The 18941-nt window shown below is 33.8% G+C and overlaps 1 protein-coding gene across 3 annotated transcripts; it reads left to right on the top strand.

The window, feature by feature from the left end:
* The first annotated feature begins 5899 nt into the window (after positions 1-5899).
* Positions 5900-9950, top strand: LOC104247168 (NAC domain-containing protein 30-like). 3 transcript variants are annotated; one of them, XM_009803124.2, is made up of 5 exons: positions 5900-6062; positions 6337-6378; positions 7293-7486; positions 8054-8325; positions 9136-9896. In XM_009803124.2, the coding sequence occupies exons 3-5, from the start codon at positions 7327-7329 to the stop codon at positions 9676-9678; spliced, it is 975 nt and encodes a 324-aa protein (XP_009801426.1). In that variant the 5' UTR covers positions 5900-6062; positions 6337-6378; positions 7293-7326; the 3' UTR covers positions 9679-9896. The 3 variants fall into 3 exon arrangements, with proteins under 3 accessions (XP_009801426.1, XP_009801429.1, XP_009801427.1); XM_009803127.2 differs by lacking the exon at positions 6337-6378 and having other exon boundaries at positions 9136-9950; XM_009803125.2 differs by lacking the exon at positions 6337-6378 and having other exon boundaries at positions 7297-7486.
* Positions 9951-18941: the final 8991 nt, after the last annotated feature.

The raw sequence follows: 18941 nt of genomic DNA, 5'->3' as shown, positions 1-18941 counted from the left end.
ATGTTATGCTTTCAAACTTAAACTAACTGAACTCAATTCAAATATTAACTATCAAAAAAATATTTTCTTAATTATTTGAACACATTATATCTAAATATTGTAGTAATATTTACGTATAAAATATTCATTTGCACGATTTATCATTATTAATATGAATTTATTATTCTTGTTACTAAAATGTCTTTTGTTGATGATTTAATTTTTCTCTTACCTTATAAATAATCTGTATAAATTATATAAGATCTTATTTTGCTGCTTGAATTTATTTAAAGTTCAAACTCAATAAATCTTTAAATATCTTAAGTAAATTTTAGTTTTATTTTATATTTTAACTTACTCCAAAGTATAATAGCCATAGATTATCTCAATTTACGTCTTTATATATTTTTATTTTTTTATTATAGTTTTTAATTAATTTTCACCTCCATATTTCTAGCTAATATAGAAGAAAATCTATGAGTGGATCAATATATAGATATAGATATAGATATAGATATAGATATAGATATAGATATTGTTACAAATATACATATAAATTTAAATATAGATATATAGATTAGATTTGTCTAAGATCTATTTAGATTATGTATAAGATTCATTAAACTACTTCAATTAATTATGTTTCTATATATAATTTCTAATTATTAATGTTGTCCTAAAATTGCCAAGTGACTTCATTTTAGGCTTGGCTTAACCACAATGCATACTACTCTCATTTTAATATAATATAGATTTAAATAGAACAAAATGATCCGACAAAAATTTCATATGTTCTTTTTCAGATATTTTTTGTGTTATTCTTATGGATCTCTTGCGAAAAAAAAATCATAATATTTTAAAATATTAAAATTTATAATAGACTACAAAATTAAATCTCCCCATAAGTTATCAAATATTATCTTGATTAAGTATCATTCTATGATGTAAACCCGGGGGTGGGGAGAGGGGAGGGGAGGCGTTCGAAGCTCTAGCTCCAGCTCGACCCCCTATTAAGAGAAGCATCTTCTTGACTCAAAATAAGTCAGTCTTTATTTTATATGAACCTCTCAAACTAGTAAAGGGTAAAAGAAGCATAATTTAATGTAGAATAATGCTGAAAAAAATTAGTAAAATAAATAGAAGGTCCACAGTGTGAGGGAGATATTCAACTAACAGTATCATATTTAGTGGGGCAATAGTTGGGGATATTTGCGTTTTAAGGTTTGAACATACCATGGATTTCAGGAAAATTAAATATAATTACGTGGGACATCTTTATTTGGCCAGTCTGTCTATTTCCCATTTAAATTTTGGTCTATTTATGGTAGGCAAAAGCATATTATTAGTTTCTGATTTTCTAATCGTGCTCCTAATAATTTTATTTTTACCCTTCTCTCTTTACTCTAGAAGCTTTTCCACTCCATTACAATGTCTGGGCTGTCATTTTTGAAATCCATGCACTGTCCACTTAAAGCCCTTCGCTTATAAGTCAAAAATAAGCTAAAAGCCATAAGCTGGTCATCCCTAGCTTATGAATTTTTAGCTTATAAGCACTTTAAGTTTGGCTAAGATTTTACTATTTTATCCTTAAAATATTCTTTTTTAGAACAAAACTCTTACATGGATACTCACTGCCTCAAGTATTGTTTCACCCCCCCCCCTTCAAGCGTGCAATTCTCATTGACTATTTAAGATAAGCAAATTCTCTATTCCTTTGCATATTTATATCTATGTGATTGTGTATTAATCTTTGAACTATATGTAATAAATGAGGACATATCAAATTTTTGGTCCATTGCTTTCTAAGTGTTGTGGTGATGAAGATATTGTTTGTTTCTCTTCAAATATTTATTTAGGTTTATTTTTTACGTAGAAACTTTTGCCAATTTATTAATTATTATAACTTATGATTATATGCTTATCATAAAATAAATTTTATTTATCATAAAAGTTTTCTTATCTAAGCACATTTGTATTTAAAATAAAATAACAAATAGAATATTTTGTATTTGAATCGATCTGGAATCTAAAATTTTGAAGAAATTATGCCCTTATAAGTGTAAACAGTTCTAAGGTTATTTAAGTCATTTTAACAGAAACAACACTTTTTTCTCAAATACTGCAGCAACTTATTCTCAATTTCAGCACTTGTATCCAAACACGTAACTGCTTATTTATTAAATCACTTTCAGCACTTAAAATGCTTTTCAGCACCTACTGCTTATCAGCTACTTCAAATCAACTAATCCAAATGGACTCATAGTCATTCATTGTGACTTCGAAATGTCATAAATATGTTCGACCCAAAATTTCCGCAAAATGTAGTACTTCCTCGGTTCACTTTTATTTGGTACGTTTTGACTTTTCACGCCCCCTTAAGAAATAATAAATAAAGTGCATAATTTACCATAATACACATATTAATTGATGCATATTTTATTGGATTTGAGAAAATGATTTGAAATGAGTAATAAATACTGTGGGTATAATAGAAAAAAAATTGTCTTCTCTTGATATGCGTAAAGTGACAAGTAAAAATGAAAATCTATTTTTAATATACATGCCAAGTAAAAATGAACGGAGGGAGTATATAAAACAACAAATTAAGCAAATCTACTAAAGACAACAAATTCCACGTTATATTAAATTTTGTGAGTTGTTTTTAGTAGATTTGCTTAATTCCCACGATGGTGACTTGTATATTTTTGTCACTATTTAATTATGTGTCCTTTTCAAGGTGACATGATTAATAATAATCCACCATATATACTTTTATATATTAATCAAAATCTAGGTAAGAGGAGAAAGGTCCTATTAAGGATGGAATAGTTAATTTGTGGTTTGTTGGTAAGAAAATGTCTAAAAGAAAAAAGAAAAGTAGAGGTCGGTATATAAGATTGCAATGATAATAATCTTAGATTGTGTTTGATAGTACTTAACATCCATTGGTAGGAGACTTGGGTCCATTCCTTTTGTCTCTTTCGGTTCTGCTATGGAGCCTTCATTTTCAATAAGGAAGTTATATTAAATTATCCACTAAAAATTTCAAATTTTTCTTTCATTAGAATTAATAATAGATCCATTATTTTAAAGACCTAAGCATATATCCCGGCACTACAAACCTTGAACAGAAGGCAAAGGGGCATCTAGAAGATATGACCCTTAGAAAATTTATAGAGTTCTATGTTCCTTAGATTTGGTATTTATTCCCATGCTTTGCTTACAATTTTTTCTAATTAATCTTTCTTGAATTTTCTATTTGCGTGGCCTAAATTTCACCCTGATCTTATTTTATTATTCTTTAAAACTGCCAGTTTTTGAGATCTTCTCTTTTACTGTACTCAAGGCCTACAAACTAAAAGGTACCCATGAAATTAGGATTTAAAAAACTCACTTTAATTTTTAATTGAGAAATATATGTGAATCACATGTTCATTGTTGATCCATAAAGTAAGTTTAAAAAAAAAGTGGTAAAAAGTGACTCTGTTTCTGGGTTTTTTCACACATGTCCTTTTGGCTGGAAGATAAGTTAATTAACTTTATTTTGTGGAGTGAACTATTCGTTTTTGTTCGTTGAAAGACATGTCCAAGCAAGCAAAATGTGTCATATAATTTTACTTGCACTAACTATTTTCACTTACTTTTCCGTGAGTTTCACTACTATATTTTATTTTCTTTACTGTTGTGATTATGCTTATATGAGCTAAGAGTCTGTCAGAAATAACCTCGCTATTTGCACAAGGTAATTGTCAAATTTATATACCCATTACCTCTAGATCCTATTTGTAGGAATAAACTGGGTATGTTATTGTTACTGTAACTATTTTCACTTAAACATCCATCCTAATTAATCTTTCAATTTAGATAACATGCCTGGAAAATGAGGCCAAATTAAGCTTAACTAGCTCTAACCATGTTTTTTTCTTCATAAACTAGCTCTAACAATTAATTACAAATTTTTATGGCTTACCCCCACGATAGCATTAAAAAAAATGGACCAGGTGTTGATGTTCTGTTGTTGCCAATTGGGTAACTGTAAGGGCGGCGCACCAAACAGACAAAGAAAAGCTGGACTATGGGAAGAGAAATTAAACGCGAAAATCGAAACAGATCTGCTGCTCCTTTTTTTTTTTTTTTTTTTTTAATTTCAGGTTTAATAAATCTGCTATTCAAAACTCACATCGAGCACATCTAATTCACGTGAAGGACCATTTAGATATAGATTCCCAAATATATTTTGTAAAAGTTAATATTGGTGAAGTTTGATGTAAAATTGAAAATACGTTTGGACATAAATTTTAAGGAAAGTTTTGACACGTTAAAAAGTTATTTTTTTCCGCTAAAAAGTCTCAAATAATCTTTGATTTGGCCAAAAAGGAGATCTTAAGCTAGATTTGAAATTTAAAGTTTTGATTTTCAAAATCTCTCAAAACTAGATTAATTCTATAAACAAACACATATTTGAAATTTCTTTTTGAGAAAAGCTTCCAAAACTTATGACCAACGGCCTGCTTAGTAAACTCATTAAGGGATAAAACCTCCTTATAAGAAAAAAGCTTCATTTCTAAAATTTAACTCGAAACCTCTAATTAATGATTAACTAATTCTAACACTCTTATCACACCTTTGTTGCTTGTTCTTTTTTTTTTTTGGCTACATACAACATGCTAAAATTTCCCTTCTTCCTATTATTATTTATGGTGAAATTGTCAATGTTATTGTTATCTTTGTTAATTAAAACAAGCAAATACAAATACATGGGTATCAAAGTAAAACCTCGTTAAAGAAATGAATTACGAATAGACATGACAGAGATTTGTTAAAAAAAATATATAAAGGAAAAGGGATTTATAGTGGAAAATCTTAGAGCATAATATAACGGTGGCGTGAAAAATTTGTTGTCACGCCGTCCAAATAAACCTTTCTTCTATCTGCCAACCCCACGCGTAATCATCAACAAACAATAACTCCCACCCCCACCCTCCCCCTACCCCCATCCTAAGTCCTAACAAATTCTTCTCTTAGATTAAATTTTAATTTGTTATCTAGCCTGTCCTATAAATTATGAATTTAAGTTATATACTATATGTTAATAGTGTAATTTTTTTACATAATCAATATTGTTAAACTTATGTAATAGTTGTTATTTTTAGTAGATTGTAAATTAATTTTATATGTAATTATCTTATAAAATAACATGATTGCATAGCTATTATTTATATATTTAGTGCATAGACTTAGTGCCCATTTGGACATAAAATTTGATGGAAGATTTTTTCAAAATTTTTTTACTTTTTTTTCGAAATCACCGTTTGTTCATGAAATTTTCAATTTCACTTGAAGATGCATTTTGGAAATTTTCGAAAATTTGAAAAGCTGCAAAAAGCTGTTTTTCAAAATTTTTATTCAAATCGCTCACAAAACTTCAAAAACAACCCAAACTGAAATTTATGTCCAAACACAACTCTAAATTTTAAATACCATTTTCACTTGAAAATTTTTTTCACCATTATTTTGAATTTTACAATTTGTATGTCCAAACGCCTACTTAATAACTCTAAAATGGCTTCCTACTATTAAAAAATTTTAATTGTAAAATTTTATTATATCTTTAATAAGATGCTTTTATAACGTTATGGTATCTTTAAAATCACATGTTTTAAGGATAATTATTATGTGTAATAAAAAATATTTTTTTTTATTTTATGCTTAATTAAATGCCGCCATATAAAATAAAACGGAGGAAGTAAGTCTTTTCCTTTAATGACCAAATCGGGAAAACATTCTATCAAAATCATAAATTTCATTCCTTTTTTGCATCTACCTGCTTATCACACACACAACTAGTTAGCTAACTCTATATATTTGTATATCTTTCTCAACAACAACATTTCAACCAACACCTGATTTATCCATTTATTCTTGCCCCTCTCTTTTCTCCTATTCTTAAGTATTGATCTCCTCTTCTCCCAATAGTACTTCATTACACTTATTCTTTCAAGGGTTTCATTTCTCCCCTTGTATTTCCTCATTCTTTTGTCTATTTCTCTGTTCGCTATCTGCTAAAGGATTTATATTTTCTGGTTAGTATTGCAGATGTGGAATTTCACTCTTGTTCCTTATTTAATTTCATTCTCTCTCTTTCTCTCTAGTTCTTTTGTTGATTTGCATGAACTCATATACATGGGGTGTGTGTGTGTGTATTGCATGTGTTATTAATGATATAAGATGAAAGTTATTTTAAATTCCTCCAATCGTAAGTCATGCAAAGTATTAATTCAAGATTCTTACTTTGCTCTTCTTTCTCTCTGAGTAAAAGGTAATTGATTGATCTTTCTTGAATGTTATAACTCTTAGGTCATGAACTGAACGTGGTATTGAGATTGGACGCATATCTTGGTGCGAAAAGGGTTTTTTCTGAAGGGATATCATGTGTTATTGAGTAGAATGCACTCAAAGAAATCATATATATATCCACATTTTTTGCTTACATCTTGGACTTGGAATATAAAACATCTTTTTCATTTTGTTTTAAAAATAACAATAAAAGAAGTCAACGTTTTCGGCTGCTATTTTCTCTGGTCTAATTGATAACTACAATTAATTACATGCAACTAAGGCCATTGGATTATTAATCATTTCTTGTGGATTTTCATGTTTATACTTTGTTTTTCTTAGATCCCACTAGTGGTCTGCACTTTGTAATCTACCCACAAAAAAACTAAGTAATGATGAAAAATACAACCAAAAAAACATGTAACTAGCTTTTTTTTTAGCTAGTATACATCGATAATATAATTAAGTTTTTACTATAGCAATGCATTCTAACTTGTTGTAGCAGGTTCCTATTTTATTTTTTAGGTCATTAATTTCAATAATATATTATGAACAATTACCTCTAATTATATTTACGACTTAATACTGCAAATTTCTTTTTATCTATCAGTGCATAGATCAAGTTAAGCTCAACCCCACCCTTTATCCCCTCCACCTCAAGTAAAAACCAAAAGCATATGCCTCTTGATTATGACTTGTGCTCACGAATGGATGTGAATGATGAGAAACCTACAAGATAATGAAGTGTAACATTGACTCTTATGTGTTATATTCAACTTCACACTATTGAGATGATAGTCTGTATTTCTTATAAAAGTTGCCTTTTTATTAATATTTACTAGCCAAAAGGATCGTAAGAAAATATTATCCAACAGCTTAATATCCAAAAGGATCATAAGAAAGTATTCACATTCTTTTATTCTTTTTCTCGAGTCTTCTCTTAACTATTTATTGATCTTTATTTTTTTTTTCCTTAGCTAGAATATACATTAACTTGAAGATCGATAGAGAATGGAGATGGACTCATGTGTTCCGCCAGGATTTAGATTTCATCCAACAGAGGAAGAACTTGTTGGATATTATCTCAAGAGAAAGATTAACTCTCTCAAGATTGACCTTGATGTCATCACTGATATTGATCTCTACAGAATTGAACCATGGGATATCGAAGGTACATTCAATAATTCTTTGCCTCTTATTTTTTTTCATTTTCTTTTAATTTCTTCAAAAACAAAAACAATAAAAAAATATAAGAGAGGCAGTTCCTTTACCACTTCGACCAGAAGGATTGAGGGCACAAAATATCTCGCATTCACGCAGGGCTCAGGGAACAGGGGCGGAGCGAGCGTATATGTTATGGATTTGGCCGAACTCAATAACATTTCTCCAAACCATATATTTGTCTTAAGAAATCCATTGAATATGTATAAATTCTTAATTTAGAACTCAATAACTTAAAGAAACAAAAATTTCGAACCCAATAACTTTAAAGCATGGCTCTGTCACGCACTCCAAGAGATTTGATGTAGACAGCCTAGCTGTCCTAATGCAAGCATTTGTGGTTGCTTTTACGTCTCGAAGCCGTGGCCTATAGGTCACACGGAAATAATTTTAAAGTTGCTCAAGGCTCCAGAAGTCCGGGGTTAATGATATATAGCTTAAATGTTGAATGTTTCACATTGTCATGAACTTTTAATCTAATTATTTTCTTTGGTTAAAATTATCTCACGTATTGCAGGTAGGTGTAAATTGGGATATGAAGAACAAAATGAGTGGTATTTTTTCAGTCACAAGGACAGGAAATATCCGACGGGAACGAGGACAAATAGAGCCACAACAGCTGGATTTTGGAAGGCAACAGGAAGAGATAAGGCAGTGTTATCGAAGGAGAAGATAATAGGTATGCGAAAGACGTTAGTTTTCTATAAAGGAAGAGCTCCAAATGGAAGAAAAAGTGATTGGATCATGCATGAATACAGGCTCCAATCCTCTGAACATGCTCCTCCTCAGGTAAACCCTTATTTCTTCGTCTACTTGATGAATACTAGTGTTATCTTCAAAAGACCTTTTTGTATATCCCACGAAACGATTTATAGTAAGTTTTATGTACTGATAATATAAAAGATATTAACAAAATCAGGTCTATAAATAAAGTAATTATAGATAAATTTTTATGTAATAATCGGTGACGTGAAAAAATAACACTAGTTAAACAGTGGAGGAACTAGTATTTTTATTAAGAGATGTCAAAATATATAAAAGTAAACATACAAAAAAATCAAGGAAAGACAACATATAGTATATATGCATACTTTTTTTTACTACATAGACGGTGTATTCCCATGACACTCCTTGCTATAAGGTATCTCATGAAACGATTTAAGTTTTATGTACTAACAGTGTAAATATATTCATACAATCAGGTATATAAGGTAATTATAGATGAAATTTTATGCAATAATCGGTGGTGTGAAAAAACTAACACTAGTTGTAAAGATTCTTTATAATACTATCAGGGTATATGACTTAAATCTTTCATTAACAGTGTAAGTTCTTATAGTTTACATTGTGAAGTGCTCACTGTCCACTTTTTTCTTTAAAGTTTGTTTCTTCTAAAGGTGTCTTGAGTGCAATGAAAGAAGTGATGCAATCATGTAACTGAACATTTTATCGAATTAAAACAAAAAGAAAAAAGTCAATCCTAGTGGGAGACAATTACATTACTCCACTTGGTTCATATACTAACTTAATTAGGGAGTATTAAATATTTCATTTTCCCTTTTAGATAGCTAGCTAATTAATTGAAATTTGATTTTATAGGAAGAAGGATGGGTGGTATGCAGGGCATTCAAGAAGGCAACTCCAAACAAGCAACCATGTTTAGATTTAGCATGGCAAAATTCTTATTATATTAGAGGAACAAACACCACTTATAGACCTGAAATCTCAACTCCAATGCATCAACCTTTCAACAATGCATTCAACCAAACAACAAATTTCCACCAATTTACATTCAATCCATCTCATGATCATCATCAAAATATGATCATTAATTCAAGCAAAAATTACTTTGAGAATCAACAAGTTAAACTCCCACAACTTGACAGCCCTACCATTTCGACAAGTTTGTGTACCAACGATAAAAGTCTTGGTGGACAGAATTACACAGCCAACAATGAAGATGATCACGACGAAGTGAAGCATAGTAATGGGATTAATAATAGCCAATATTTTGGTGATTGGAAGAGCTTTGATACATTGATTGAGTCATCTTCTAATTCTTTTCCTAATCCTTCATTACTGACTCGTGATGATTCTCAGAATCATATAAACCATTTGCTCGAGTGCCTCCCAGATTTATAGCTTCCAATTAACAAGATGGTTTATATGAATATCTTTTAAGAATAATAGATTTTTTTTCTCTTTTTAGGGGTAGTAAAGAACTTCAAGGACAAAAGAAAAAGGTAAAGGGGAGAATTTGGAATTAAGGAAAAAGGGCAGCTGCAAGGCATATGGCTTTAGAATTCAATTGTTCATTATCTTTCATTTAACTTTAAAATTTTAACTGTGAATTGATGTTATCTGTATCTACTGATCAAAGATTTTTATTTTTTTATTAATCTTAAAATATTTTTCATGATTGTATTATTCTTTTTCTTGATTTCTTTCATCATATTTTAATTTGTTACTAATCAGTTTATAAATTTATTACGTATCCAGCAATTGAGATGCTCTAAAAAAATTATTACCGTCCTATTTGTCTCTGGTTATTAAGATTAGTGGCCATTACTGTTTCAAAGTCCACCCGTCAGGTTCAGCAAAACAGTTATTTCTAAAGTTGTAATCAGTTCAACAATAAAGAGCTCCTTTACTTCCTAGTGGGTTGACACTGAATTTTGAAAAATGAAAATAACGATGTCTTCTTCATGACTTTTGTCACACCCCTTTTAACCCGCGAGATATATTGTACGGCAAAAGGCCAGAACTGATAGTTTCAGGTTAAAAAAACCCTCCGTCCACCTTTTGGACCTTTGGTATTCCTAAAGTTATTTTCTTGGCCTATACATGCCATTTCAACTAACGGTTCCTCATTTAAAAAAAGAAAGATTAAATACTAATTAAGTGGCAAATTCTCATTGGCTTATTTTAAAACAAAAGACCCATGTCCATACCCAATCTGTTGAACCTGACCCGCCCCAAAATAATCCACCCGCTCTGACCGATTAACAAATAACCTAAATAAAATACGGATTTCACCCAATTTGTTAGCTATCGTTCTTCTCTCCTCTTTGCAGACCAAAATTCCGCATCTCCCACCTCTCAAATTGAATTCTCAAATTCAACAAAATCAAGTCGGAGTCCTCTATAATGTCAGAATCTTCTACTTCTTCTCGTGAATCAGGTCAGTCCCACACTTGTTTTTGCGGATTGATTGCTAACCAGTTTACTGCTACGACACCTATGAATGGTGGTCGTAGATTCTTCAAATGTCCTCGTCCGGAAGACATTGCTTGTCGTTATTGGGAATGGCGCGATGAAGAACTTCCGGCCCATGTGTCAATGTTTATCCACACTCAAAAGATTTCATTGAATGTCATTCGTAAAGAAAGGAACAATTTGAAGAAGACCCTGGATGAATTCTTAGGTAGTAATGCTTCAGATTTGAAGAAAGTGTCTTGCTTGGAGAAGAAAGTGTCGAACTTGGATTCAAATTTGAAACGATGGAAAAAATTTATGTTGTTGTCATGAGCGTTTTTTGTCTGTTTTGTAGCCGTGAAGACCATGTGTTGAAGTTGTAGTTGCATTTTTCCTTTGTTGTATTATGTTAGTGGCTTGGTTGCAATGAATTAAGTGTTGAAGTTGAAGTTGCAATGTACCCAACTGGGCTTAGTTTTTTGTTTGTCAATGAACAAATATGCAGTTTTTGTAGTAATTCTTGTTGTGTTCTGTCACACCCCTTTTCTACCCCTCAAAATAATGATAATATGTGTATGGGCCAAAGAGTTTTTCCAATTAAAGTGACAAAATTTGAATAGGGATTATTTTATTGTTCAGAATCGCCACTTAGAATTGATTTTTTCGGTGTTCCAAGTCACCATTTATTTGGATCCATAGTCAAAGGAAGGTTTGACTTTATTTTAATCGGTCCGCGAAAGCAAAGTTCGGGTAAGGAATTTTGTTGACCGGGGAGAAGGTATAAGGCATTCCCCGAGTCTCGTGGTTCTAGCACGGTCGCTTTATTGACTTAAATTTGGCTTGAATTAATTTTGAACAAACTGTGATTTATATTATTTTCATGTTTTACCTATCCTCTTTTATCTCTTGATTATTAGAAAAAATTAAAGAATATTTTTGAATAATAAGATTTCATAACCACACTACGCAAGCGAATGCGTGATCGATGAAATTTATTATTTAGTCATAACGGCGCTACACAAGTGAATCCGCAGTCATGATAGACGATTGTTAGCACGTTATTTACTTTTGAAAAAATGCCGCAATTGTGTTGGAGGAAACATTAACCCTCTTTTTTTCAGAAAATTTATTAAATGTCACTACCACGTTACGTAAGCGAATCCGTGATTATGAAAAAAGATTTATAAATTAATTAAAACTATTGAATATGACATGAAATTGATGAATTAACTTATTAAAAGTTAAGCGTCACGCTACACAAGTGAGTTCGTGAAGTTAAAGCGCACCTACTATTTGCCTAACGTTTAAATTAATTAAAGGAAAACTAGTTAATTAAAATAGTAGAAAAATCTGATATTATTATTATTTTTCGAGCTTTATAGTTGGGAAAAATTATGCACATAAATGTTGGACCAACTTTATCTATTTCAAAAGAAATGAGCCAACTTCTTGTTAAAAAAAATGGGCCAGCTTGTATGGAGCTTTTGGGTTGCGGGAATTTATTATTAAAATGGTCCAAGAAATGAATTTCAATTGGCCCAATGCTATATAGAAGAAAAGGGGTAATTTTGTTGTTTAAAGGTAAATGGGCCAACTTTTATCTTTGATTCAATAAGGCCCAAAGTTGATACAATCTTAGCTCTTTACTTAGTTTGAGTTCATGACCATTAACTACATAGTCACAATTGTATAAACGTCCACTTTATAAAAATAGCCATTTTTGCAAATCCGACAAAATGGCCAGATTCACAAAGATATTATCACAGCATTCCTAGAAGCATATGTTGGCAGTGAAATTTCAGCAACTAAAACGAACTCATGCTATGTGTTATATACCTAAAGTCATTCATGGCATACTTAGCATTGTTACTCGGATATAATAGCTTGAAAACATGCTTAAAAAAAATCCATAAACGACTTACATATCCCATTCAAAAACTTACAACTAAATATTCAAGTATTATGAAGGACTATATTCACATTATCACATGATTGATACATAACAATAACATACAAGCTCTTTTGTTGTCAAGCTATTCATCACATCAAACACATTTAAATGGTGCAGCATGTTCAAGTTATTCCCATTGCTGAAAATACGTACATTACGAGTCTTAAAGGATTACCTGGTAGCAAAAGAATAAACAGTAGTTCAGCAACTAAAGCAACATAAAAACAGCAGTAAAACCAGCAACAAATCCGTGTTAAAACAACCCAAAAACTTAGAGTGGGAACCCAGAAACGAACACTTATACTTTTTTAAAAGTTTGCACTCTAAGATTCACTCCCGAAGGTCACCATTTCAGCTTACTTTTCATGTGTTCAACCGCTGATTTTTTTTTGTTTTTGTGACAAAGCAATTATATAAAATGCCCCTGGAAGTGTGATGGAGCCCCCCTATATATCAAAACAACCAGCTATTTCAAAAAATTAAAAATCAATCTTTTTGACAGATTTTTCTACAAAATCTATCTTAAATTCAAAAGGCCAGACTTTTTGTTCAAATCTTGTTAAGTATTTCAAACAAATCAGCTCTCCACTATTCAAAGACAAACTTTTATTCAAACACTGTCCAAATATCTATATTTTCTTACCAAACAATTTGACTTTTGAGTGTTGTACTCAAAGAGTTTCAGCAGCAAATAAACAACCCAACAAGTACCATATACTCTTAAGTATTTTTCACTACCTCACTTTTATCAATACAAAACTATTTTACTACTTCAACAAGTGCAAAACAAGAAAATTTAACATTTCAAACTTCAAAAACTAATGCTAAAATAATTAATAATAGACAAAATAAAATCTGAAAAATAAAAAATCAGCTATGAAAAAGAATAGGATTTTATCATTTTACAATTCAAGTAGCCGAAAAAATGGTGGTATGCCAAAAGAGGGTGTTCGGGGAGGTCGCCGAAATTTGGCCGGATTTTGGTCGCCGGATTTTTAGGGTGAAATTTGCATCAATAGCTAGGTCTTGAGGAGCTCTATCCATTGATGTAGGTATTGTGGGGTGGTAGTGGTTGGAGCTTCAATAATTTGGGCAAAAAAGTGACGGAAAAGTTTCCTAGATCTAAGATTCAAGGAGTTTGAGGAATTTTTGAAGGATTTAGTTTGGAGATATGGCAAGAGGAAGTTGTGGAGTAATATGGTGTAAATTTGGAGGTGTTTGGAGGTGGTCCGCGAGCGGCGGCGATTTCCGGTCGGCGGCGGTGGGGCGGCGGCAGCAGCTTGGGGGGAGAGAGAAGAGAGAGTGATGAGAGGGAAAGAAGAGAGAGGAAATAATGGGGAAATGGGGCAAATTTTTGGGGATTTTAGGCTTTAAATACCTAGGATGAAGATCAAACTAGGACCGCTGGATTAAATCCAGATGGGTGGATGAGATTGAATCTTGTCACTTAACCAAAACGACGTAGTTTCAAGACAAAACTACGTCGTTTTAAGCTCTTCTTGGCAGCCCCCTTTTGGACCGGGTTTGGGCTCTTTAGGCTCAAATTTTGGGCCAATTTTGGCACAATTTTAATTAAATTATACTAGCCCAAACCCTACCCCATTTATCAAACCATTACTCAACTCTTAAAACCTATACATACACAAATAAGAACAAACACACACACACACACACACACATATATATATATATAAGGTGAAAATTAGGCATTTACAACTGCCCCTCTTTGCTCGAGAACATGAAGAGTTTTCGTGCAAAGACAAATAAATGCCATGGATAATTTTTTGCTCACATTCACTCTAGTGGAAGCATTTTGAAAAAGGTGGTGACCGAATCTTGCTTCTGAGGTTGTCTACATATCCTTGACTATAAAGGAATCAGGTCAGTGTAGTTCTGGGAAAATTTGGTAGGTGGGACTACCAGACACTGGAGTTGCTGTTGCTGTTGCTCTTACCATTACTGCTTCTTACATCAAAAGAAAAAGAGAAGAGCACTACATTTGTATGCAAACTAAGAGTATAAAAATTCCTATCCACGTGTCTTCTAGAGTCAAATCTTGATTCTTGACCTGCTCGCTTGTGTTGACCTTATATTGGATCTTAATTCTTTTGAAGAAAAGATTATGACTCAATCTCAATGGCTTGCTTTCCGGATCAGAATTTGAGAAGATGAATCTTGAAAAACTGGGCTGCTGACACATTATCAAAGCTAAACTCCGACTATCTTGTGATCGAAGGATTTCTTTCTTCTGATGGGCAACTGAAACTACAAGCTTTAATCGTCACTTGTGCTATACGGTAGAGCCTGCAAAGCCATCAAAGACAAATAAAAACGAACAAAATTTTTCTACCCCAGTCTGGCACTAGGACAATTCTGTGAGTTATTAGAGAAATCTGTAAATTATCTAATTTATTGAAAAGGCAGATAGAGACAGTAGTATAAACTAGCTGAAAGAGATAAAATTTGGTAACGAAGGATAGTTTAACCAGGGATCGGTACCTTGTACAACTGAAAGGAAATGTAATCATAGGCTGGTACCCTCACTTACTGGAAGGAAATAGAATCGGGTGTTAGCACCATGTATTATCGATAAAGTGTTGAATCCCTCTAGGCGAAACGGTTCGATCTGAGTTAAACTGTATTTAAACAACCAGAGCGAAGATTACTTCTACCCGGAACTACGAACTAGATCCCCCTAGGCGAAATGGTTCTACCTGGGTTAAGCTACGTAAAACACCCTGAGCGAAGAGTACTTCTACCCGGAAACTATGAGCTAGATCCCCCTAGGCAAAACGGTTCTACCTGGGTTAAGCTATGTAAAACACCCTAAGCAAAGAGTACTTCTACCCAGAAACTATGAGCTAGATCCCCCTAGGCGAAACGGTTTTACCTGGGTTAAGCTACGTAAAATACCCTGAGCGAAGAGTACTTCTACCCGGAAACTATGAGCTGAATCCCCCTAGGCGAAACGGTTCTACATGGGTTAAGCTACGTAAAACACCCTGAGCGAAGAGTACTTCTACCCAAAAACTATGAGCTGAATCCCCATAGGAGAAATGGTTCTACCTGGGTTAAGCTACGTAAAACACCCTGAGTGAAGAGTACTTCTACTCGGAAACTATGAGCTGGTTCCCCCTAGGCGAAACGGTTCTACCTGAGTTAAGCTTCAAAAAACACCCTAAATGAAGAGTACTTCTACCCGGAAACTATGAGCTGGATCCCCCTAGGCGAAACGGTTCTACCTGAGTTAAGCTTCAGAAATAGGAGGTGTGAACAATAGTGATACATGCTGAAAATAAAAGAAAAATGGAGATTTTAAGGATCTTATGTTTGGTGATATTCATTCACTTAGGACTGACATTCTGCACTACTTTGTTCCTACTTTAAACAAAGAAAAACTTGTGAGTTTTTAAAGTGGTGGTTGGTTTGTGGCCTTGATGCACTGAGTAACTTGATTCACGACCACTGCTGTCGAAGAACCGATTCTGTAAGTGTGGTACTGAGATGTATGCCGCTCTGTATCATTTTCTAGAGACCTTGGCTTCACAATATTGCCCCCAACTGTTTCATGTCCAGATGTCCATGGTACCGCTACCCTTGTCTCTAAGGCAATGCATTTTTCTCTAAAATCAAACTCAGTTGTCTTACCCCAGTATCAGTTTGTGTCTGTAGTGCTCATCAACTTTTCTCATAAAGCAGGTCTTGCTTAGGCGACCTTTTCAGCTCTTTTTTAGACACTTTGTTTGTCTTATCGAATGAGATCAGAGATTGATTCGTGCCTTCGTCAATGCCATATATGCCCCAAATTGTGCTCGACATTACGAGGAAGCTGTAGCCAGTTTTGCAGCCCTTTCTTTGCTTCGATTTTGATGCAGGATTAGACCGAAGGGGACTCAAAGAAAAATTATGGGTAAAAACAGAATAATAATTGGAAGCGAAAAAAAACTGTGCTTAAACAAAAGGTGTCCCTTTCGGAAAAAGGAATAGGGAGACTTATCTGGAGGTATGTGCCGACTTTAATGAATCATGACATGCATTTTGGACTGGATGGCTGATCTATCTGAGTTGTCTAATTCTCAAAATCCGCCGCAAATGTTCATCTTGAATTTGTCTTAGTTGTGCTCATGCCGGAGAATCAAAGACCCTTATTCGGCTAGTAGCTCCCATTTCAGGTTTTCGCTAACTAACCTCTCTCATTTCTCTACTAACTGTCACCTTATGGTGCCCATCTGAGTTTTCACCAATAAGACTCTCTCATTTCTCTGCTCACTATCACCTTATAGTGCCCGTACGGGTTTTCACTAATAAGACTCTCTCATTTTTTTTTGACTAAGATACTGTTTGAGGGAGGTTATCCAATGCCTTTGGCATGGGGACTTCAATCATTCTTAAAAAACATCGATCAGAAGTTCTTGAAAGATAAAAGGCGAAATGAACCTTGAACTGAATTACAACTTTTGGAATCATTTTTACAGAAAAAACCGTGAAATAAAACAAACTTCTGCCCTAATTTTGGAGTATTGGGAATATGGATTTTTTTGTTCTGATGGGACCGAACCCAGGGTAAGGCTGCCTACGTATCCTTTCGAAATTAGGTCGGACGTAGTTCAATGACTCAGAGATTTGTTTTTTTTTTATTTTTTTTTACAAGTACACAAGTTCCAAGAAGTGAGAAACAAGGAAGACAAATACGGCTCAAAAGGATTAACAAAAAGGGTGACACCTATTTGGAATAGCGAGAAAATGATAGACTTTGCCACTTCAATCTGAGAAAATCAATGCGTAAAAATTCTACAATGGGTATATATCAGACATAATATCTTTTGACTGCATCTGCGTTAATAGTCATGTATGGTACTCGTCCTTCTTCATCTACCAAGTGCAAGGCCCCTTTTGGTAACACTTTCTTGATGATGTAGGGTCCTTGCCAGTTCGGGGCGAACTTTCCTTTAGCTTCTACCTGGTGCGGAAGGATGCGTTTCAAAATCAGCTGGCCTACCTCAAACTGCCTTGGGCGCACTTTCTTATTGTAAGTGTGTGCCATTCTTTGTTGGTATAACTGGCCGAAACACACTTTTGCTAGCCGTTTTTCATCGATCAACATCAGTTGTTCTAATCGGGTCTTGACCCACTCAGTGTCTTCAATCTCTGATTCCACAATAATTCGGAGAGAGGGAATTTCGACTTCAGCGGGTATTACAGCTTCAGTTCCGTATACAAGCAGATACGGAGTTGCGCCAACAGATGTGCGAACAGTCATATGGTATCCCAAAAGAGCAAAAGGCAACTTTTCATGCCATTACCTGGAACCTTGGATCATCTTCCTAAGAATCTTCTTGATGTTCTTGTTTGCCGCTTCAACTGCTCCATTGGCTTTTGGCCGGTAAGGGGTAGAATGGCGATGCATGATTTTAAATTGTTCGCATACGTCCTTCATCAAATGACTATTTAGATTGGCTGCATTGTCAGTGATAATGGTCTTTGGGATACCAAAGCGACAAATGATGTTGGAGTGAACAAAGTCTACCACTGCTTTCTTGGTGACTGCTTTGAAAGTGACGGCTTCCACCCACTTCGTGAAGTAATCAATTGCAACCAAAATGAATCTATGCCCATTTGCAGCCTTTGGCTCGATCGGCCCAATAACATCCATTCCCCAAGCAACGAAAGGCCAAGGAGAGGACATGGGATGCAACTCCGAAGAAGGCGAGTGAATCAGGTCACCGTGAATCTGGCACTGGTGACATTTGCGAACAAATCTGAAACAATCTCGCTCCATGGTAAGCCAGTAATACCCTGCCCGTAGAATCTTCTTCGCCAAAACATATATATTCATGTGAGGTCCGCATACCCCTGAATGCACTTCACTCATGATCCGCTCGGCTTCTGTAGCATCTATGCATCTCAACAAGTTTAAATCTGGGGTCCTCTTGTATAGAATTTCCCCATTCAGGAAGAAACCATTGGCGAGTTGCCTTATAGTTCTTTTTTGATCTCCTTTGGCATGATCTGGATATTCTCTTATTTTCAGGAATTGTTTTATGTCATGATACCATGGTTCACCATCTGGTTCTGTCTCGATTGTATTATAGTAACCGTGTTGATTCCGAACTTGGATTTCTAGTGGATCAATATGAGTGTTGCATGGACAAGGGAGCATCGAGGCTAGAGTAGCCAATGCATCGGCTAGCTCGTTGTGAAACCGGGGAATGTACCCGAACTTGATAGATTTGAATCTTTTGCTCAAGTCTCGCACACA

The sequence above is a fragment of the Nicotiana sylvestris genome, chromosome 6, assembly GCF_000393655.2.
Source record: "Nicotiana sylvestris chromosome 6, ASM39365v2, whole genome shotgun sequence".
Classification (NCBI taxonomy): Eukaryota; Viridiplantae; Streptophyta; class Magnoliopsida; order Solanales; family Solanaceae; genus Nicotiana; species Nicotiana sylvestris.
This window is presented reverse-complemented; position numbering and strand designations above follow the sequence as displayed.